This window comes from Bos taurus, chromosome 1 (assembly GCF_002263795.3).
Source record: "Bos taurus isolate L1 Dominette 01449 registration number 42190680 breed Hereford chromosome 1, ARS-UCD2.0, whole genome shotgun sequence".
Lineage (NCBI taxonomy): Eukaryota > Metazoa > Chordata > Mammalia > Artiodactyla > Bovidae > Bos > Bos taurus.
In genome coordinates this window covers 130,627,212-130,649,542 of record NC_037328.1, presented here as the reverse complement: position 1 = coordinate 130,649,542, position 22,331 = coordinate 130,627,212, and the positions used below count along the sequence as shown (strand labels likewise).

Genomic DNA, 22,331 nt, shown 5'->3' with positions numbered 1-22,331 from the left:
TTATAAAAGTATGAAAATGTTAGTTGCTCAGTCCTGTCTGACTCTTTACACCCCATGGACTGGAACCCACAAGACTCCTCTGTCCATGGAATTTTCCAGGCAAGAATACTGGAGTTGTTGCCATGCCCTTCTCCAATATGCTCATTAAAGGAACCATATTTAAGAAGGTGTAATAATCATGGCCATATATGTACTTCATAATATAAACTTGAAATATAAGCCAACTACTCACAGACTGCTCGGAGAATTAGATAAATCAGCAATTGGGCTTGAAGTTTTTCATATATTCCTCTCTGAAAATGAAAAATCAAGTATACAAAAGGGTAAACAAGGATAAACACTATTTAAAGGCAGTGATTAATAATTTGTCATATGTGGAACAGTCATGGGAATTAATCATATACCAGGCTACAAAGATATTTTTGATATATTCCAATGAATCATGTACCAGGCCACAAAGGTATTATCAATATATTCCAATGAGCAGAGTGTTCGGAACATAAAGAAATGAAATTAGAAAACAATAATGAATAGTTGTAGGTATATGTCTAGATAATTTTAAAATATTACTATTTAAAAACCATTGTTTTAGAAAGAAAAACACCAATACAATATATTAATGCATATATATGGAATTTAGAAAGATGGTAACAATGACCCTATATGCGAGACAGCAAAAGAGACACAGATGTAAAGAACAGACTTTTGGACTCTGTGGGAGAAGGTGTGGGTGGGATGATTTGAGAGAGTAACATTGAAACATGTATATTATCATATGTGAAATAGATCGCCAGTCCAGGTTCAATGCATGAGACAGGGTGCTCAGGGCTGGTGCACTGGGATGACCCTGAGGGATGGCATGGGGAGGGAGGTGGGAGGAGGGTTCAGGATGGGGAACACATGTACACCCATGACTGATTCAAGTGAATGTATAGCAAACACCACTACAATATTGTAAAGTAATTAGCCTCCAATTAAAATTTAAAAAAAAAACTTTTTTAAAAACATGGATATTTCAAAAACTGAGAGCTGAATAATGATGAAAAACAATGTTGAAAATTGTAAGGGAATTTATAACTTTAAATTTATGATAAAATAAGAAAAATTGAAAAATAAATGATTCAACTCTAAAACTCAGAGAGTCTGACTAATAAAGAACAATAGGTTTAGATCAAAGAAGAAAGAAGAACATGATAAATATAAGGATGAAAATGAAGAAACATTTTAAAATAACAGTAGAGACTTCTTTGGCAGTCCAGTGGTTAAGACTTCATGCTCTCAGTGCAGGGGGCATGGGGTTTGATCCTTGGTTGGGAACTAAGATTCCTCAGGCTGCTCAGTGCAGCCAAAAGTATAAAAGGTAAAGAAAATTATTAACTGAAGTTAGTTGTCTGAAAAGATTAAACAACAGGACAACAGGTACAACTTTGTCAAGCTTGATTATGAAAGATAAACTATTGATGCTTTTGAACTGTGGTGTTGGAGAAGACTCTTGAGAGTCCCTTGGACTGCAAAGAGATCCAACCAGTCCATTCTGAAGGAGATCAGCCCTGGGATTTCTTTGGAAGGAATGATGCTAAAGCTGAAACTCCAGTACTTTGGCCACCTCATACGAAGAGTTGACTCATTGGAAAAGACTCTGATGCTGGGAGGGATTGGGGGCAGGAGGAGAAGGGGACGACAGAGGATGAGATGGCTGGATGGCATCACTGACTCGATGGATGTGAGTCTCAGTGAACTCTGGGAGTTGGTGATGGACAGGGAGGCCTAGCGTGCTGCGATTCATGGGGTCACAAAGAGTCGGACACGACTGAATGACTGATCTGATCTGATCTGATAGAATGAAAAAGGCAGAAATGACTATATAGGCATAACAGATTAAAACAATGAAACATTGTAAATAACTATGTTTCAAGACATTTGAAAGCCTGGATGAACTAGATACATTTCTAGAAAAATATAAATGTCAAGATTACCACACTAAGAGATCAGTAGACCTTTAACCTTTAAGGACACCATTGACCTCTAAAGAGAAATGGTGATTCAGTTCAGTTCAGTCGCTCAGTCGTGTCCGACTCTTTACGACCCCCTGAATCGCAGTACGCCAGGCCTCCCTGTCCATCACCAACTCCCAGAGTTCACTGAGACTCACATCCATCGAGTCAGTGATGCCATCCAGCCATCTCATCCTCTGTCGTCCCCTTCTCCTCCTGCCCCCAATCCCTCCCAGCATCAGCGTCTCTTCCAATGAGTCAACTCTTCGTATGAGGTGGCCAAAGTACTGGAGTTTCAGCTTTAGCATCATTCCTTCCAAAGAAATCCCAGGGCTGATCTCCTTCAGAATGGACTGGTTGGATCTCCTTGCAGTCCAAGGGACTCTCAAGAGTCTTCTCCAACACCACAGTTCAAAAGCATCAATTCTTCGGCACTCAGCTTTCTTCACAGTCCAACTCCCACATCCATACATGACCACTGGAAAAACCATAGCCTTGACTAGACGGACCTTTGTTGGCAAAGTAATGTCTCTGCTTTTGAATATGCTGTCTAGGTTGGTCATAACTTTCCTTTCAAGGAGTAAGGGTCTTTTAATTTCATGGCTGCAATCACCATCTGCAGTGATTTTGGAGCCCAAAAAAATAAAGTCTGACACTGTTTCCACTGTTTCCCCATCTATTTCCCATGAAGTGATGGGACCGGATGCCATGATCTTCGTTTTCTGAATGTTGAGCTTTAAGCCAACTTTTCACTCTCCACTTTCACTTTCATCAAGAGGCTTTTGAGTTCCTCTTCACTTTCTGCCATAAAGGTGGTGTCATCTGCATATCTGATGTTATTGATATTTCTCCCGGCAATCTTGATTCTAGCTTGTGCTTCTTCGAGCCCAGCATTTCTCATGATGTACTCTGCAAATAAGTTAAATAAGCAGGGTGACAATATACAGCCTTGACGTACTTCTTTTCCTATTTCGAACCAGTCTGTTGTTCCATGTCCAGTTCTAACTGTTACTTCCTGACCTGCATACAGATTTCTCAAGAGGCAGGTCAGGCGGTCTGGTATTCCCATCTCTTTCAGAATATTCCACAGTTTATTGTGATCCACACAGTCAAAGGCTTTGGCATAGTCAATAAAGCAGAAATAGATGTTTTTCTGGAACTCTCTTGCTTTTTCCATGATCCAGCGGATGTTGGCAATTTGATCTCTGGTTCCTCTGCCTTTTCTAAAACCAGCTTGAACATCAGGAAGTTCATGGTTCACGTATTGCTGAAGCCTGGCTTGGAGAATTTTAAGCATCACTTTACTAGCATGTGAGATGAGTGCAATTGTGCAGTAGTTTGAGCATTCTTTGGCATTGCCTTTCTTTGGGATTGGAATGAAAACTGACCTTTTCCAGTCCTGTGGCCACTGCTGAGTTTTCCAAATTTGCTGGCATATTGAGTGCAGCACTTTCACAGCATCATCTTTCAGGATTTGGAATAGCTCAACTGGAATTCCATCACCTCCACTAGCTTTGTTCATAGTGATGCTTTCTAAGGCCCACTTGACTTCACATTCCAGGATGTCTGGCTCTAGGTCAATGATCACACCATCATGATTATCTGGGTCGTGAAGATCTTTTTTGTACAGTTCTTCTGTGTATTCTTGCCACCTCTTCTTAATATCTTCTGCTTATGTTAGGTCCATACCATTTTTGAGTGAGTTAACCACCTTCAGAAGTCTCCGGCTAAGATGGTTTTATAGGTTAAGATGTACTAAATTCCATCAATCAGATAATTCATATATTTATACGTTGTTTCAGAATATAAGGAAAAGTGTCCCACTTATTTTACAATTATTCATAAAATCTCTATATCGAAATCAGATAGTAATTGTCCAAGAACAAAAGCTGTTCAGTTCAGTCGCTCAGTCATGTCTGACTCTTTGTGACCCCATGGACCACAGCATGCCAGGCTTCCCTGTCCATCACCAACTCCCAGAGCCTACTCAAACTCATGTCCAGTGAGTCAGTAATGCCATCCAACCATCTCATCCTCTGTCCCTTTCTCCTCCCGCCTTCAATCTTTCCCAGCATCAGGGTCTTTTCCAATGAGTTGGTTCTTTGCGTCAGGTGGCCAAAGTATTGAAGTTTTAGCTTCAGCATCAGTCCTTCCAATGAATATTCATGACTGATTTCCTTTAGGATTGACTGGTTGGATCTCCTTGCAGTCCAAGGGGACTTAAGCTGTAGGTATTACTTTGAATCATTAGTGTATAAAACCTAAGTGAGATATCAGGCTAGCTAAATATTTTAAGTAGGATTTATCCTAGGAAAGAGAGATGGTTCTGGTTTAGAAAGAAACATCAGTTAAGTTGATCACATTAATGGATGAAAGGGAAAAAATAACTTTGAGTCGCTCAATAGATATGAGAAAGTATTGAATATAGTTCAATACCCACTTATAATGAGAGCTCTTGGAAGTTTAGAAATTGAAAAGAACTTCCTCAGTCTGATAGAGGCTGTCTTCCCAAATTTATAGCAAAAATCATGCTTAATGGAGAAACTTCCTTTCGAGGTTGGGAACCAGATAGAGCTATTTGCTATCACCATGAGTGCCTGTGTAGTGCCAGAGGACTGGCACAGAGAAACAGGTATAAGGATAGGGAGTGGGAAAAAAAGAAATTGTTATCACTTGGAGGTTACAAATGTGTATAAATTACCTATAAGAATTAACAGAACTGGTAACAAATTTCAAGAAAAGTTGCCCAGAAAATGAAACATCATTTTTAGTAACTGCAAAACCCACAGAGTAATGTAACAAAAAATGTGTAGGACTTCTTTAGAGAAAAGGTTATGATCCTAAATGTGAATACAATCATACAAAATAATTGTATTTTTCAAAAATGAATTTGGATGAGTTCATACAAATATTAATAAATAAAGGGAAATATTCTGCTCATGGATGCAAAATGTCATACTGTTAAAGAGGTCAGTTCTTCCACAAATTAATCTATGAATTTGGAAATATAACCATCAAAATCCGAGGAGGGTATTTTTGGGGAAGGTTGACAAGATGATTCTGAAATTCATATGGAAGCAGAAATACCTACTATTATCTAGAGCAGTTTGAAAAAGAAAAGCAAAAAGAGGGGAATCACCCTACCCCAAAATAGTGTGGTAGTGATGCCAGAACAGGCAAACAGACTGTGGTGTTCAGTGCCAAGTCCTGAAACACGCTGAGGTGCACATGAGAAGCTTGTGTGTGAGGGAAGTACCTTCACTAGTTAGTAGGAAACGTGAACTAACCTCCCACCTCCTCCCCCCTCCCTCTCCCCCTCCCCCCCGCTTCCTTTCTCCTCCTGTGCTCCTTCCCCTTATCTTCCTTCTTAGAAAATTGACTTCAAGTGTGTGGATAAATTATATACCTACCTCACCCACTATAAAAAAAAATTCCAGACTATTGAAGACCTTACTTTTATGTGAAAACTAAAACACAAAGCCAATAGATAAAAACAGAATAACTTTGAGACTTTGGAATCAGGAAAGGTCTAAATTATAATAAGAGAAAGACTCGTTTGTCTGCATGGGACTGACGACGCACTGGGTGTGAGCAGTTGCTCCATAAAGGTCAGCCTGTCTGCTTCCTTCCTTGGTCCAGAACTTACTCAGGGGCAGTCACAAAGGAGGTGGCCCAGCTCTTGTGTTGTCTCCCGGAGGAGGGAGACAGGGCTAAGATTCAGGCCCAGGGAGGCCCTTCGGTGCCTAAGGCGAAATAGGGTGTCCTGATGGTCTCTTTGTCTGAATCACTGCTCGTGTCAGGGGTTCAGACTCACTCTCTGGGAGCATCTCTTAGGCAGGAGCCTCAAATATGGGCGAGGGTGGTCAGTAGAGACTGACAATGTACTCAGTGCGCGCCCTGGGCCTGCCATGCTGTCCTCCCTTCAGGGTGAGTGTGGGTCACTCTAATGCAGGAGGTGGGCTGTCAGTGGCCCCTTACAGCCAGCCCTGACTGAACTCTAGGATCATGCCAGGAGCTTGTTAAAAATGAATTAGAAGCCCCACCCTGGTGCCCCTGGATTCATCAGATGGAGGCAGTGCGGGAATCTTTGCCTGACTAGATCCCGAGTGTGGGTGAGGTCAGACCCAGCACACTGGATCACCTTTCCAGGATCCAGCAGATCAGCACTTCTCAGCTTCCAGGGGAGAAAACCACCTGGGCAGGGGTGCAGTGCATTGGAAGGGGTATGCACATAAGGTGTGTGGGGCGGGATGGGAAGTTAAGGTGGAAGGAAGGGTATGAAAGGTCCAGCCAGCAGGCCTGGGCAGGAGAGGGGCAGAGGCTCCAGTGACAGCCCCGCTGTAACCAAACTCTCCCTTTTGTGGGCCCCCCTGCCCCGGCCTGGGTGCTGATCCTGTACTGGAATAGCCTGTTAATGGCTTGCTTCCTTTAGCAGCCTGGGAGCTCCTTGAGGACAGGAGCATTCATTCACTCCACATTCATTCATTCATTCCACAAATAGTTATTAAGACATTCATACACCTGAGATGGGCACTAGGAGGGAGCACAGCTGAGTCAGCCCACCAAAGCTTGCCATGCGGTGAGGAGGCAGGCAGAAGGCCAAGCAACTTTAATGAGGGGTGTTGAAAGCTGTAATGGAGAAGCAGCAACACCTAATCGGGACACTGAGCCTCAAGCTGAGAGCTCTGGGAAGGCTGCTGGGAAGAAGGGAGGTCTAAGAGAGAGGTGAATGGAGCAATCAAAGGAAGGAAAGAGGTCTGGTTCAGCCCCACATGCAGGAGTTTTACTTCAGTGCTCGTTAGTGAGTGTTCCCAGGAGTAATGGAGGAGTCTCCCCTGCGCTGGCCTGGAATCCAGTTTGGTGAACTGGTCAGGCTCCTGCCCCACTCCCCGCAAGATTCCTTCCCCATTATCCCCTTGCGTTCCTGGGCCAGACTGGCTCCCTCTCTGGGAACCAGGCAGTATTGGCCGCACCTGGGAATATTAGATGCTTCTCCAAGTTGGTATCGGCCCCAGGCCCAGAGCTGGGGAAGCTGAGCCTGGGAGGATGGTGTGATGTTCCAGGGGTCTCAGAAGCACTGGGCTCCTCTAACCTCTCAGACTGTTAACAGCTGCTCCAAGGGAATTCCCTGGTGGTCCAGTGGTTAAGACTCCTTACTTCCCCTTCAGGGGACATGGGTGCCATCCCTGGTTGGGGAACCGAGATCCTGCAAGCCACTCAGTGCAGCCGAAATTGAAAAAACAGGACAAAAAATATTGCTCATGAGAGAATGAAGTTTCTCTCCCCTCCTTTGGGAACAGCTCTTCTCCTGGGCAGGTGGACGAGGCCTCGGTCTGTGTTTGGATCCTTGGGGGATCTCTGGGCAGCACAGGGGCTGGCATTTGACAGGGCTGCACTAGGCGTGTGCACTGTATAGACACATATACTCAGTCCCTGGACAGCGCACCTTCTGAGCCCCTGGGGTGGGAAGGCCTGGCCCTTTCTCCTCCTCAGGAGGTCCCAGGCCCACCAGGAACCTGATCTGGGGTTGACTTCATGCTCCAGACACTTGCAGGGCGACAGTAAAACGACATCGTTTCGTTTTATGGATCCATGGCACGCACGCATGCTTACTGTGTCCATCCCAGAAAATCCTGGTGCCGGGGATGATGGTGGGGCTGGAGTAGGAGGTGAGTATTAAGCTCAGTAGACATTCTGAAACTGAGACTTTTGTGGGGAGGGATTCAGCACCCTCAGAATCATGTCATGCGAAGGTTAGGCAACAGAATTGTCACTTCACAGGGACCTCCCCCCACCTCCATCCCCCTCACCTGGCAGGCCCAAGGCTGTGAATATAGGACCTGGCCCGAGGGCCCTCCCTGCTGGGGACAGGGAGCCTTGGGTGGGGCCCAGGGAGGTGAGGGGGCACCCCACTCTGTAGTTGCCCCTGAAAATGGCAGAGTGCCCTTGTTGGCCTTTCAAATGGGCAGCAGTTACCTTTGGGTCAGCACTGTCATAATATATTGTTAAGTGAAAAAAAGCAGGCTAAGAAAAAGCGCTGTGACCTCAGTTTCTGTGAAAACTACAGATACTTGTTTCTAGTAGAGCCTGGAAATCAACCTGGTAATGACAGTTATTACCAGGCAGTGTTCTCTGATAAAATATTTTTCCTTTTGTTTAGCTATATTTCCTAATTTTTCTGCAGAGGCTATGATTACTTGTATCATTAAAATAAGGGGGATGGAATTTGCAAGAAGCCAACTCAGGTGTCACCCTGGGGGAGGCCCAGGTTGGGGTTCTATGCTTCCATCAGGAAGGTGAGGGTGGAGGGTCAGTGCAGAACGGCCCTTCCACGTCTCCCGTCCAGGGTCGGATCAGTGTCAGGTGGTCCAAGGCGGGTGGGCACCACCGGGCTAGTTCCCCTCCTGGAGGGTGGGCTCTGGGTCTCCAGGGTGGGTCTCAGCAAAGCTCCTGTGCTTGGGAGTGGGAGCCTGCCTGGTTCTGGGAGGGCGGCAGGTCTCAAGTCTAACTTCCTCTTCGGCCTTCTGTTCCCTAGATTCACTTCCCGGACGTGGAACGGGTTGAATGGGCCAACAAGGTAAGGCCGGGGCGGGCCTGGGGATGCTGGCCTCACTCTAGGCCTTGTCCTCCCTCTGGGCCTGGCGTGGACCCTGGATGGGGCGGGGATATGGGGGAAGCTTGTGTGAGCAAGGCAGTCCTGCAGTCCTGGTGGAAGCCTTGTCTGGGAGCCAAAGGTGGCCCTTAGTCCCTGGGGTGGTGGCCTTCCACTTTTCCCATCCTCAGGGTTCTTCTCCTCACCAGACAATGACTTTCTTTTCTTAAAAAAAGAAGTTTTTTTTTTTAATTGTGAAATTTTTGTCTTTTAATTGCGAAATTAATGCATGGCCACAGCAGAAAAGATAGAAGGTACAGAGGGAAATGCAGGCCTCCAATCCCACCAGGCTGAGACCAGCGTGTCCTGGGGAGAGGAAGGCTGTGATTAGGGATTTGACAGCAGCTGCTGGGTTTCGCCTGGTCCCTAGCCACGATCTGGCAGCACTGGCTCTGCAACCAGGGCAGGTCCCCTGATGTCTCAGAGCTGCTTCCTGCCTTTGTGCAATGGGAATAATTATGGTCCCTGCCTCGTGGGGTTGTTGTGAGGATTAATGAGGTAATTAAAGAATCACAATGCCTGGCTCATCGAGGCCTCTGAGAGAATGGGCATTAAGCCCTGAAACTCACCTCCTTCAGTCTCCTCTGATTGGGGTTTGAAAAGAGGGAGCTGCATCTCTAAAGCACAAGGGACTTCTCTGGTGGTCCAGTGGTTAAGACCTCGCCTTCCAGTGGGGGCTGGGGGGGTGCAGGTTTTGATCCCTGGCGGAGAGCTAAGATCCCACATGCCTTGTGGCCAAAATAACAAAAGGTAAGCTAGAAGCAATATTGTAACAAATTCAGTAAAAGACAAAATGGTCCACACACACACACAAAACTAAAATAAATAAAGGCCCAGGTCCCAGAGAGGAAGAGGGAGTAGGCCTGTCCCAAATAGAACACATGGGCTGCTGCCCCTCCAGCCCATACCTCCAATGCCATCTGTATCCCTCTCTGATCACCATCTCCTGCCACCAGGTCCCCTGCCTCTGCCACCCTCTCTCCCCAGGTCCCACACTTGGTTCCCAGGGCCATGAGTTGTCCTGCTGCAGAATTCAGCTATAGGCAACCTTCTCTGATTCTTAGGGAAAAAAATCAAATCCATAGGAAACAATTTAAATTTATCTTCTGTGGTTTCTTTTTTTTTTCTTCTTCTTAAACCTCTGGCACCTGCTCCTTATTTACACCATGGTGTTGGTTTGGGTGGCATATGTTTTAGCACAGAACCAAAGAGCTTCATCTTATTAATTCACTGAGTGACTGTTTCATGGTGGGCTGCACAATGGCAGCAAATCTTGGGATCTCACTGTAAGCATGAGAACCATGGCCATAGTTATCCAACGTTTGATGAGCAGACAGATGGACCAGGTAGGTTGATGGGACGGGGTGGGCAGACAGGCTAATGGGTGCTGCGGTGTAAGGACTGCCCCTGGGCAGCTGTGGGTTTGGGACAAGGATCACAGACCTGAGCACGTAGGGCATCTTCCTGTCCTCGCAGATCATCTCCCAGATCTGGCCCTACCTCAGCATGATCATGGAAAACAAGTTCCGGGAGAAACTGGAGCCCAAGATCCGGGAGAAGAGCATGCACCTGAGGACCTTCACCTTCACCAAGCTCTACTTTGGACAGAAGGTTGGTGCTGTCTCGGGAGGGGCAGCAGGCTCTTCCCCGCCCCCACGGTGCGGGGGGGCAGGGGGGCGGTGGTCACGCCTGACTCACAGGGTACCCAGCCCCCACCTGCACTTCCCAGTCTCTTGGCCTCAGGATAAACCCCTCAGCTCCTGATCTCCGCACCACTGTCTCTGCGGGTTCTAGGGAAGCCTGGCTCAGACAGGAGAAGTGGGAGGAAATTCCATTCTCCTAAAGCACAATTTTGAAAACACGCCATGTGGTGGAAGCCAGCCCGCACAAAAATCTACCAGTCATGCTTGCTAACCTCAACATCAGCTGGGGAGAACTCACCTTCATGGAGTAGGGGGTCAGTGCTTCACAGCAGTGACTAAGTCTCTACTAACTGATTGATACTGGCAATCTGTGTTACAAATCCATGCTGGTTCAGTGACCAGGATAAAAGTGTGTGTATTGAACACACCTAACGTCCTGTCCCGACTCTAGGCTGCATTTCCTGGTCCATCCTCCTGCCTCACTTTTCCTGCCCTATAGCTCCTCTATAATGTCTTATTTCGATCATCGGAAATGCGTACCTCAGACAGAGCCACCATGAAGTCCATCACCCTGTCAACCAGAGGTGCTGGCCTCTGGTCTGCCCCAGAATAAGCAGGGGTCAGAAGGCAGGCTGGCCCGCTGAGAGCTGTCTTCCAGCCCCACGGTGTGTGCTCAGCTAGCCGCCCGAGTGGGGGCAGGTCAGGCTGGCCTGAGCCTGGGGGTTCTGATTCAGGCTCCGCCTGGACTGGCTCAGCATCTGTTGGTTATTTGTTCTTTCCCTGCTTCACTCATGTATGCCTTACTGAGCCCAGCCATGTGCTCTGTAGTCAGAGATGCTGTGGCTGTACCCCTGCCTTCAGGAAGAACTCTGTCCTTCTGTGGAGGCAGATGTATAAGCTGGTGGATGACAGATGCTGACCTGGCAGTGTATACGTGATGATGGAGGAACGCGTGGATTCAGGAGTGGAGAGGCATGGGGGCTCTGGGAGTCAGGGAGGACTTCCCAGAGGGGCACACAGCAGGTGAAGAGTTAGGAAGCCCACAGACTGCTGTGTTTATAGCAGAGCCTGCCTGGCCAGGCTGCCCATCGGGCGGTGATGCCTGTGGGACCATGTGCTGCTGGAAAGCGGTCCCTTGCTGGCAGCAGAAGCAGGCCTAGTGATCTCAGTGAGGTAGCAGTGAGCAGTCCTGAAGTGAGATATTTCCCTGCCCAGGAATTGGCTGGCTACCTGGGTAGCCTGGATGAAAGCCAGACCATCAAGGGATAGAGGCTTGTTGTTGTTCAGTCGCCAAGATGTGACTGACTCTTTGTGACCTCATGGACTGCAGTATTCCAGGCTTCCCTGTCCTTCAGTATCTCCTGGAGTTTGCTCAAACTCATGTCCATTGAGTCAGTGATGCTATGTAACCATCTCATCTTCTACTGCCACACCCTTCTTTTGCCTTCAATCTTTCCCAGCATTAGGGTCTTTTCCAGTGAGTTGGCTCTTCACATCAGGTGGCCAAAGTATTGGAGTTTCAGCTTCAGGATCAGTCCTTCCAATGAATATTCAGGACTGATTTCCTTTAGGATTGACTGGCTTGATCTCCTGGCAGTCCAAGGGGACTTTCAAGAGTCTTCTCCAGCACCACAATTTGAGGGCATCATTTCTTCAGCACTCAACTTTCTTTATGGTCCAACTCTCATCCATACACGACTACTGAAAAAACCATAGCTTTGAGTAGACGGACCTTTGTTGGCAAAGTTATGTCTCTGCTTTTTAATATGCTGTCTAGGTTTGTCATAGTTTTTCTTCCAAGGAGCAAGCATCTTTTAATTTTGTGGCTGCAGTCACTGCAGTGATTTTGGAGCCCAAGAAAATAAAATCTGTCGCTATTTCTACTTTTCCCCCTTCTATTTGCCATGAAGTGATGGGACCGGATGCCATGATCTTCAGTTTTTCAATCTTGAGTTTTAAACCAGCTTTTTCACTCTCCTCTTTCACCCTCATCAAGAGGCTCTTTAGTTCCTCTTCACTTTCTTCCATTAGAGTGGTATCATCTGCATATCTGAGGTTGCTGAAATTTCTGATATTGCTCCCTGGCTTTTTACCCCCACTGAAAGCAAAAGTGTTTCAAGGAGGCAAAAACTGTAAAAACAGATACAAAGTTTATTATCAGAGACACAGAGCTTATTATCATAACATGTGTGAGAGCACACAGAAATAGTTTAAGACAGAAACAATGCAGAAATACACACCCAGGGAGAAAGGGTGTGGGCGTCACCCGTAATGAGGAGCGCAGGAAAGAGGTGGTTAAATCATTATATAGGGCAGTCCTTCCAGGTCTTTGTTTACCTTTGGCCAATTATCTGGTTTCTTTCCCCACATCTGACCTATTCTAGAACCCTCCCAAACATGCATGCAGAACTTTTTGCTAAGAATGGATTCCGCTGCAGAGGCCGGTGGGTGCATGTCCACACATTATGGGGGGCTGCCCTCCCTTTTTGACCCCCAAGGAGCCTTCCTGCGCATGTACAGACAGGGAAGTTTTCCTTGACCTCAGGAGCAGTCATCTTTACTTCAGAGTCAACTCTTGCCACTGACTGTCCTTGGAGTGTCTAGGGGAAACAGAGCTTCAGTTTTACTCCTCTTGATGAATGCCAGCTGTCCTGCCCTGGGGCTCCTCTGCCTCCTACCTCACTAGGAGCGGCTGGTCCTGAAGGGTGATTTTCACCCTCTCATGAGCACTTGGCGGGGGCCCTGCAGACTGACCAGATGCCCTGGCCCTGCAGGGGAAATGCCTGGTCCTGGTATTCAAAGTCTTTTGTGTCCTGCCTCCTCCCACCCCTCCTAACTCTCCCATCCCTCTCCCCTCCCCACCTCTCCACTGGGGGGCATCACAGAGGTCTCTGCCTGTGACCTTCCTGCTTAGCCAGGCCCAGTGCACCCCATCCACCTACTCCCTTCATGCCCAAGAATGTTTCCTGCTTCCTTGGATTCCTGTGTCCATGTCCAACCCTGCTCACTGCTATTATGAGCTTGGGCCAGTGATTTAACCTCTCTGAGTTCCAGTTTCCTCATCTGTAAGAGGAAAGGACCCATTTCTGAGGGCGGCTGTGAAGCGTGATTAACAGGCCTGGCATTGGGGCCACTGTGCATGGCCAGGTGAGTAGTGCTCCACATGGAGCACCGGACCAGCCTGGCGCCCCACACCTCACCATGAGCCCTGGGCTGGGACCACCTGCCTGACACAGAACAGACTATAAGCAGTGGCTACCCCTCCTCTCTGTGGTGGAACCTTCAATTGGGCGGCCTGCTCCAGGGGAAGTCTCCACAGATGGGGCTCTTGGGGCTGGCTGGGCTCTCACAGGTGCCTGCAGGCCAGCCACCAGCCCAGGAGCAGACTCCAGGCTGGGGCAAGTCAGTGACAGGCCCTTCCTCCCCGCCAGGCTTCTGCTGGCTTTTCTGGGTCTTTAACATCTAGCCAAGTGCTCTCCCATCTGAAGCTTCTGCAATTTGGGGGCCCCTCTTAAAGAAAAGGAATGTTAAAATATAAAACCAAGACAAAAATAAATGTTAAATATGAGAATGTATAAGAAAATAAATTATAACAAGTTATACTTTTTAAAAAGCTGACATATCACACCACAAACTCTTTGAAAAAATGTACATAATAATTTTAATGAACTGCTCATCATATCCCTGTAATACTTTTTTCCTGCACTGTTGGCTCTGTATTCTTTGATGTCACCTTTTCATGTGTCAATGCGTTTGTAAGTATCATTTTGCATGGAGAGAGTAGGAGGATAATACTGTGGTTGATTGAACTGTTTCTCCATTATGAAAATTTTGCTTGTTTGTAGAGGGAGGTATTAAGATGCCACCGGTGGGCAGGGTCTACAGGGTGGGTTTTTCTGTTTGTGCTCACCCCTGGAGTGCAGTGGTCACATGGGTTGTTGTGGTTGAAACCAATGGGCAGGGCTGGCGACCCCTTGCTGCCCCCCTACCCCATGTAAGACCCCTGCTGACCAGGTCACTCCCTGCCGCCACCACCACCCCCCAACCTTGGCATCTCTTCCAGTGCCCCAGGGTCAACGGCGTCAAGACGCACACAGACCAGCGCAACCGCAGACAGGTGGTCCTGGACTTGCAGATCTGGTGAGCCCTTGTGCCCCTGGGGGCCTGGTGTGGGGGATGGGGGAGCACTGTGGGAATAGCCAGGTTGAAGATGGAGTTGCAAATAAACACTCATGTGGAGTGTGAAAGCCTCTCATGGCACATAAGCCCCTTCTGCCAGCTGGGCTGGAGCATGGGGTCCTTGCTGGGATGGGGAGGATGGTCCCAGGAGAGCCACTAGGCTAGGCCTGGCTCCTCCCACAGACCAGGCACCAGGCGTGCTTTGGGTACCAAGGCCCAGGCAGCAGAGCTTTCTTGAAGGCCAGAGCCCAGTCACCTGGAGGGTCAGATCAGCTGTCTCACAGAGGATGTAGCAAGAGAGAGCAAGTGTGAAAGGAAAATGTGGGGACTTGTGGTGTGGCCCAGGGAGCTCGGAGTACAGGCTGTGAGAGGCCAGGGGGAGAACTGGGCACTGTGGCACCTCAGAAAAACTAAAGGATGCAAAGACATGTGAGTAACTTGATTAGTGGATCAGGCAAGGACATTTATTTTGAATGAAGCTGATAATAGGCTTGAGTCAGAGAGAATGGAGGTTCAACCCAGGAAGTCTTCCTGGAGGTGGTGGGATTTGAACTGTGCTTAAAGGACCAAGGATCAACTCCCGAGGTTCCACAATGTTGCCTGTTCCTTTCCAGTGCCACATATATCCTGTCCTTAGCCCAGAGACTGGTGCTGAGAACACACTGGGAAGACAGGAAGTAACTCTGGGAATGTCCATCCCCACGTGCGGGCTGGTCTCAAGTGTGTTAAGATACTGTTGGCAGTTGGGCCCTTGTGGCCCCAAGGCTACCACAGGATGCTTGTGTGAATAGTTGGCACTGGTCAAAGTTATCTAGCCCACCCACCCAGCTCTCCAGTCAGCTCAGGGAGCCCCTGGGATCCCCGGGCACACCCCACTCTTCCAGGGGACACTCAGCATTTCTGTGATGTCTGGCTCCTCAGCCTGCACCCTACAGATACTGGATAGCTGCCCTCTCCCTCCGCTTCTCCTTCAGTCCTTGACTACCTTCAAGGGCACCCATTCTGGGCTCCCTGTGACCATTGCTTGGCAGGAGCACCAGCTGGACTCAGTCTTCTGAGATCTTACTACTTGCCCACCTCATTACCCCCAGCAACAACCCGCATGAGTGGCTGGAGGGAGGCAACAGGGCTACTCTGCGGTCTTCAGGTGGAGACCTGGGCAGAGATGGGGTGGAAGCACAGTAGGGTGTGCACCCCAGACCTCCTCTTTGGCATCCATGGGGTGTCATGGGATGAGGGGTATGCAGAATCGCTGCCCTTGAAGGCAGAGGTGGGGATGTGCATTAGACCCTGGGTGTGGCGTCCCTGGGCACTGTCTCTAGGAGTCTGGGCAATGTCTGCACAGAGCTGAGAAAGGCCGAGGCTGTCAGGGAGTCCACATCCAGGTGATGCAGGGCTCAGGCTTGTGCTGGGCTGCTCTGGGCAGGTTTCTTGACCTTTCTGAGTTGTGGACCTACCCTTGCCCTCAACTTTCCTCCTCCCTCCCCACTTCCAGCTATATCGGGGACTGTGAGATCAATGTGGAGCTGCAGAAGATACAGGCTGGTGTGAACGGGATCCAGGTGGGTGGAGGCTGGTGTGACTACCTCCAGGGTTGGGGTCAGGGCACGGGGAGTGGGGTGACACTGGAGGAGGTTGCAGAGGGAGCGATGACACCAGGCACAGAGGCTGGTACCAATCAAGGGACTCCAGGCCTGAGATCACAGACCAGGAATTGGTGGCTGGGCTTCACTTCCCCACTGCTCAGGACTGCCCCATCCTGCCGCTGTTGGTGGAATCTCCTTGCCAGAGAGGCTTCAATGACCCCAGGAAGTGAGAGGCTCTACAGATGCTGAGCGGGTGCTGAGAAACCCAGGTGGATGGAGGAGGTGGAGCTTATGGCAGGAGTGGAGCTGAGGTGGAGAGCATGCCTGGGCCCCAGCTGTGGGCCAGGCTGAAGGCCCACAGACAGCACAGCAGTGGAGGGCAGCCGGGACCCTTGGTGGCCAGCAAAGGGGTGGCTGCTGCATGCAGGCTTCTCTTCCCTGAGTGCGGTTGCTGCAGTGGTGGCAGGTGGCCCTGACATTTGGGGGTGGCCTGGGCATGAAAGAGCCAGCAGCGGCCTCGCTCAGTGCAACAGGTATGAGGAGAAGGGTGGCTGAGGTCCCTCCTTCCCGTCCAGCTGCAGGGCACGCTGCGGATCATCCTGGAGCCCCTACTGGTGGACAAGCCCTTTGTGGGAGCTGTGACTATGTTCTTCCTTCAAAAGCCGGTGAGTCCCCAGGACGAGGCAGTCCTGCCGCTCCCTGTGAACCGGCGCTGACCCCCGCTGCCCAGGCACTGGGTTTGAGCCCAAGAACAGATGTGCCCAAGCCCACCTAGACCCATCATCTCATATGCTCCCTGGGAGGCCTAGGAGCTCCACCCTGCTGTCCCCAAGACCAGGAAGAAGGCCGGCTAGATGAGAAGTGGCCAGCCGAGGTCACACAGCTGCCTAGGGTGGAGCAGAGGCTCTCTGATGCCAGGCTGGCCTGGCTGTGCGCTTGGGCCGCTCCTGTGGTCCCAGCAGGAAGCAGCCCACCTGACAGCCCTGGTCCTGAGCAGGATGGGATATGCCTCACCCACCCAGCACCGTGCAGAGGGCACCCCCACCCCCACAGGCTGAATTCCCATGGGGGTGGGCGTGAGGATGCTCAGCCGGGGCTCCTGGCTCCTTCCAGCCTAACTGCCCCCTTCTGCCCCTGCAGCACCTGCAGATCAACTGGACAGGCCTGACCAACCTGCTGGATGCACCAGGAATCAAGTAAGGGCCTGTGTGGACTGCTAGGCAGAGCCGAGGTGGGCCCCACCCCAGGCTGTGCGGTCAGTGACAGGAGCTGCCCCACGGCTGAACCCTCCCTGCTCTCTACACCAGGAGAGGCGTGGGACCTGCCCCTCCAGAGGGTCAGGGTTGGTGTGTTTGGAGTGATACCATGAGATGAGATGTCCCAGAGGAGGCCGTGTGGGCTGATGAGGGGCGAGCGCAGGCTCTGGAAGCAGGCCAGACTCCTGGCCCCCCATTAGTCACTGTGTACCTCTGGACAAGTTCCTTCACCTCTCTGGGCTCTTTCTCAGTAAATGGGAGCCTAGTTCCTCTGTCGTGAGTTCCCTGGGAGAACACTCAGGTGTGTGTGGTACTGGCACAGTGGGTGTGGACACACACAAGTATCTTCCTTGTTCTTATTAACTCCTCCCTGACCCATGTGTGTGTGAGAAGTCCCACATGGCTCCTGCCCATGGTGACCACGTCACAGACACCAGTGTGGGAGGGGGCGGGCAGCTGTCATAGCAGAAGCCAGCAAGGAGGAGCTGGTCTGAGCAGCCTGCCTCCCTGGGGCCCGAGAGGAGCTGAAAAGGGCTCCAGCCCTGGGTGGACACACCTCCCATGAGGGAGGGACAGTGAACTAGCCAGGGTGCCCCCTAGCTGGCTCACCTGCTGCTAGGACCACTTGCTCACTCACTGGGGCCATTCCCACTGATTTCTGCCCGCTAGGCACAGAGAATCCAGTCATGCATTCTTTTGTCCAGAAGATACTTCTTGAGCACCTACTGTGTGCCAGCCCTGTTGTAGGCACTGCCCTGTCTCCTTGTACTGGCGAGATGGAATCAGGCAATAAAGAGAATTTCAAGGTGATGTCAGGGAGTAGAAGAGCTAGTCATGAACGTGTACCTGGCATTTCCTGGACATGGGGCATTGTTCTCAGCACTTCACATGTATTTACTCATCCTTATAACAGCAGGTAGAGATGAGGAAACTGAGATCCCCATTTTAGAGATGAGGAAACTGAGGTCGAGATCAGTGACTTTCCAAGGTCACACAGCTTGTGGTTGGTGGAGCCGAGATTCTAACCCAGCATCCAGGTCCTTGCTTTTGGTTACCATGATGTGACACTTCAGAGAGGAACAGAGCATGATCGGGGTGGGGGGCTGTCAAAATGTACACCCTACATCCTCCCCTGATCCCCCATCCAGACAGGTTGGGGTCAGGGCTACTCTCTGCTGGGAGGGACCCATCTGTCCCCAAGCTCTGCTCCTCATTCCAGGTCCAGGGAAGGGCGGAGGGACAGGTGACCTGGGGGAGGTGCTGCCACCCTCCATAGCTGGTCGTGCCCACTCTCCCCAGTGAGATGACAGATAGCCTGCTGGAGGACCTCATCGCCGCCCACCTGGTGCTGCCCAACCGTGTGACTGTGCCCGTGAAGAAGGGGCTGGACGTAACCAACCTGCGCTTCCCTCTGCCCTGTGTGAGTACCCACACTGGCTGCAGAGCACCGGGCCCAGAGCTGAAGGACAGACGGGCCAGGCAGAGGGGTATATCCTCAGATGGTAATGCTTATTTCTGCCCTGTGAGGGCCCGGCATCCCATTTTGTGGGGCCAAGACTGAGTCTCAGGAAGGTTGAATGACTTGCCCAAAGCTACCTGTCTTGGAAGGGAAAAGCCCAGGGAGCATTTCTTCCTGGACCTTGGTCCCCCACAGGGCTTGTGCTAGGGTCTGTGGGTAGCCTCATTCACCCCCAGAAAACTCCAGAGCCTGCCACCTTCCCTTAAGGGACAGGAGGCTCCCACGCCATCCTTTGGTGATGCCAAGGACTCTCACATCTGCTGGGAAGGAGCCAGGATATGGGGCTTCCTTGGGTGCCCACCCCCTTGCCCCTGCCCATCCTGGGCCCAGCTCAGGAGGCCCCCGGGGACAGCCACGTGGCCTCCCTGCAGAAGGTGCCCTGGCTGTGGGTCAGGGAGTCAGGGCCTCAGGAGAAGGGGAGGTGCCTGTTTCTACCATCAGTGCCAGGTGGGAGGCATCAGCCCCCTCAGGTCACGCAGGGGGACGCGTGGTCCTTACCCCACCCTGCAGGTTTAGCAGCCTCAGCATAACAACACAGCACCGTCACCTACATCAAAACTAGTGTGAACATTCTGTCCTTAGGGCACATCCCACTGGACATGTACATCAAGTTGCTACAATCTAAACTCACTTGGTTCCTCTCTGTGTTGGTGACAATTGGCCGTGAATGTTTCATTGATTTGTTTCCTTCCATTCCCTATTTCTAGAGGTTTTTTTTCTTTTTTTAAAATCTTAATGCCCTTTTACAATCATGTGAAATATCTGCACTCTTCTAAAGTCCAGTATGAAAAACTATTTTAAGGAGCTTGGCTTCTACCACCTACTTCTTGCCTCCCCTGTAAGTAAAGGTTTATCCTTCTATTACTTTCCATTATTTGTTTTCTAATATGAGCATATACATTTGTACGGTTGTGTGTGCGTATCTGACTGCAGGCACAGTCTCTCTTTCTAGGATGGGTGGCAGCAGGCTATAGCTTTCTTCACCTTGCTGTTATCACACATGTGTTGTGAGAGTTACCCCATGGCATTGTGGTACACCGTACTCCACCATGTGAATGTACTGTATCTATTCAACCAGTCTCTACTGACGGGTGGCTGAATTGTGTCTGGCCTCTGTGATTTCAAACAGTGCTGTCATGAGGAGCCTTGTACATGTCTTTTCATATTTTTGCCAGTAGGTCCTTAAGGATAGATTTCTGGAATTGGGATTGCTGAGTTAAAGGGCAAACACATATGTTCAGTTTACTTCAGTCACTCACTTGCGTCCGACTCTGTGACCCCATGGACTGAAGCATGCCAGGCCTCCCTGTCCATCACCAACTCCTGGAGTCCACCCAAACCCATGTCCATTGTGTCAGTGATGCCATCCAACCATCTCATCTTCTGTCGTCCCCTTCTCCTCCTGCCCTCAATCTTTCCCAGCAGCAGGGTCTTTTCCAATGAGTCAGCTCTCTGCATCAGGTGGCCAAAGTATTGGAGTTTCAGCTTCAACATCAGTCCCTCCAATGAACACCCAGACTGATCTCCTTTAGGATGGACTGGTTGGATCTCCTTGCAGTCCAAGGGACTCTCAGGAGTCTTCTCCAACACCACAGTTCAAAAGCATCAATTCTTCTGCACTCAGCTGTCTTTATAGTCCAACTCTCACATCCATACATGATCACTGGAAAAACCATAGCCTTGACTAGATGGACCTTTGTTGGCCAGGTAATGTCTCTGCTTTTTAATATGCTGTCTAGGTTGGTCATAACTTTCCTTCCAAGGAGCAAGCATCTTTTAATTTCATGGCTGCAATCACCATCAGCAGTTGGAGTCCAGAAAAATAGTCTGACACTGTTTCCACTGTTTCCCCATCTGTTTGCCATGAAGTTAGTTTTCTGAATGTTGATCTTAGTTTTCTGAATGTTGAGCTTTAAGCCAACTTTTTCACTCTCCTCTTTTACTTTCATCAAGAGGCTCTTTAGTTCTTCTTCACTTTCTGCCATAAGGGTGGTGTCATCTGCATATCTGAGGTTATTGATATTTCTCCCGGCAATCTTGATTCCAGCTTGTGCTTCTTCCAGCCCAGCATTTCTCATGATGTACTCTGCATAGAAGTTAAATAAGCAGGGTGACAATATACAGCCTTGACGTACTCCTTTTCCTATTTGGAACCAGTCTGTTGTTCCATGTCCAGTTCTGACTGTTGCTTCCTGACCTGCATACAGATTTCTCAAGAGGCAGGTCAGGTGGTCTGGTATTCCCATCTCTTGAAGAATTTTCCACAGTTTATTGTGATCCACACAGTCAAAGGCTTTGGCATAGTCAATAAAGCAGAAATAGATGTTTTTCTGGAACTCTCTTGCTTTTTCCATGATCCAGAGGATGTTGGCAATTTGATCTCTGGTTCCTCTGCCTTTTCTAAAACCAGCTTGAACACCTGGAAGTTCACGGTTCACGTATTAATGAAGCCTGGCTTGGAGAATTTTGAGCATTACTTTACTAGCATGTGAGATGAGTGCAATTGTGCAGTAGTTTGAGCATTCTTTGGCATTGCCTTTCTTTGGGATTGGAATGAAAACTGACCGTTTCCAGTCCTGTGGCCACTGCTGAGTTTTCCAAATTTTCTGGCATATTGAGTGTAGCACTTTCACAGCATCATCTTTTAGGATTTGGAATAGCTCAACTGGAATTCCATCACCTCCACTAGCTTTGTTCATAGTGATCCTTCCTAAGGCCCACCTGACTTCACATTCTAGGCTGTCCAGCTCTAGGTGAGCATGAGTGATCACACCTTTGTGATTATATGGGTCGTGAAGATATTTTTTGTACAGTTCTTCTGTGTATTCTTGCCACCTCTTCTTAATATCTTCTGCTTCTGTTAGGTCCATACCATTTCTGTCCTTTATCGAGCCCATCTTTGCATGAAATGTTCCCTTGGTATCTCTAATTTTCTTGAAGAGATCTCTAGTCTTTGCCATTCTATTGTTTTCCTCTATTTCTTTGCATTGATCGATGAGGAAGGCTTTCTTATCTCTCCTTGCTATTCTTTGGAACTCTGCATTCAAATGGTATATCTTTTCTTTTCTCCTTTGCCTTTTGCCTCTCTTCTTTTCACAGCTATTTGTAAGGCCTCCTCAGGCAGCCATTTTGCTTTTTTTGCATTTCTTTTTCTTGGGGATGGTCTTGCTTCCTGTCTCCTGTACAATGTCACGAACCTCCATCCATAGTTCATCAGGCACTCTATCAGATCTAGTCCCTTAAATCTATTTCTCACTTCCACTGTATAATCATAAGGGATTTGATTTAGGTCATACCTGAATGGTCTAGTGGTTTTCCCTGCTTTCTTCAATTTCAATTTAAATTTGGCAATAAGGAGTTCATGATCTGAGCCACAGTCCACTCCCAGTCTTGTTTTTGCTGACTGTATAGAGCTTCTCCATCTTTGGCTGCAAAGAATATAATCAATCTGATTTCAGTGTTGACCATCTGGTGATGTCCATGTGTAGAGTCTTCTCTTGTG

At 49.1% G+C, this 22,331-nt stretch overlaps 1 protein-coding gene across 1 annotated transcript in view; it reads left to right on the top strand.

Annotated features, from left to right (window-relative positions):
* Positions 1–22,331, top strand: part of ESYT3 (extended synaptotagmin 3) — a 55,695-nt gene that overhangs the window by 14,752 nt on the left and 18,612 nt on the right. Inside the window, exons 2-8 of the mRNA XM_002685050.6 lie at positions 8,530–8,571; positions 10,123–10,257; positions 14,353–14,429; positions 15,964–16,030; positions 16,630–16,719; positions 17,195–17,250; positions 18,610–18,730. Of these exons, the coding sequence (XP_002685096.2) occupies positions 8,530–8,571; positions 10,123–10,257; positions 14,353–14,429; positions 15,964–16,030; positions 16,630–16,719; positions 17,195–17,250; positions 18,610–18,730 (588 nt within the window). The remainder of the gene's footprint in view (positions 1–8,529; positions 8,572–10,122; positions 10,258–14,352; positions 14,430–15,963; positions 16,031–16,629; positions 16,720–17,194; positions 17,251–18,609; positions 18,731–22,331) is intronic.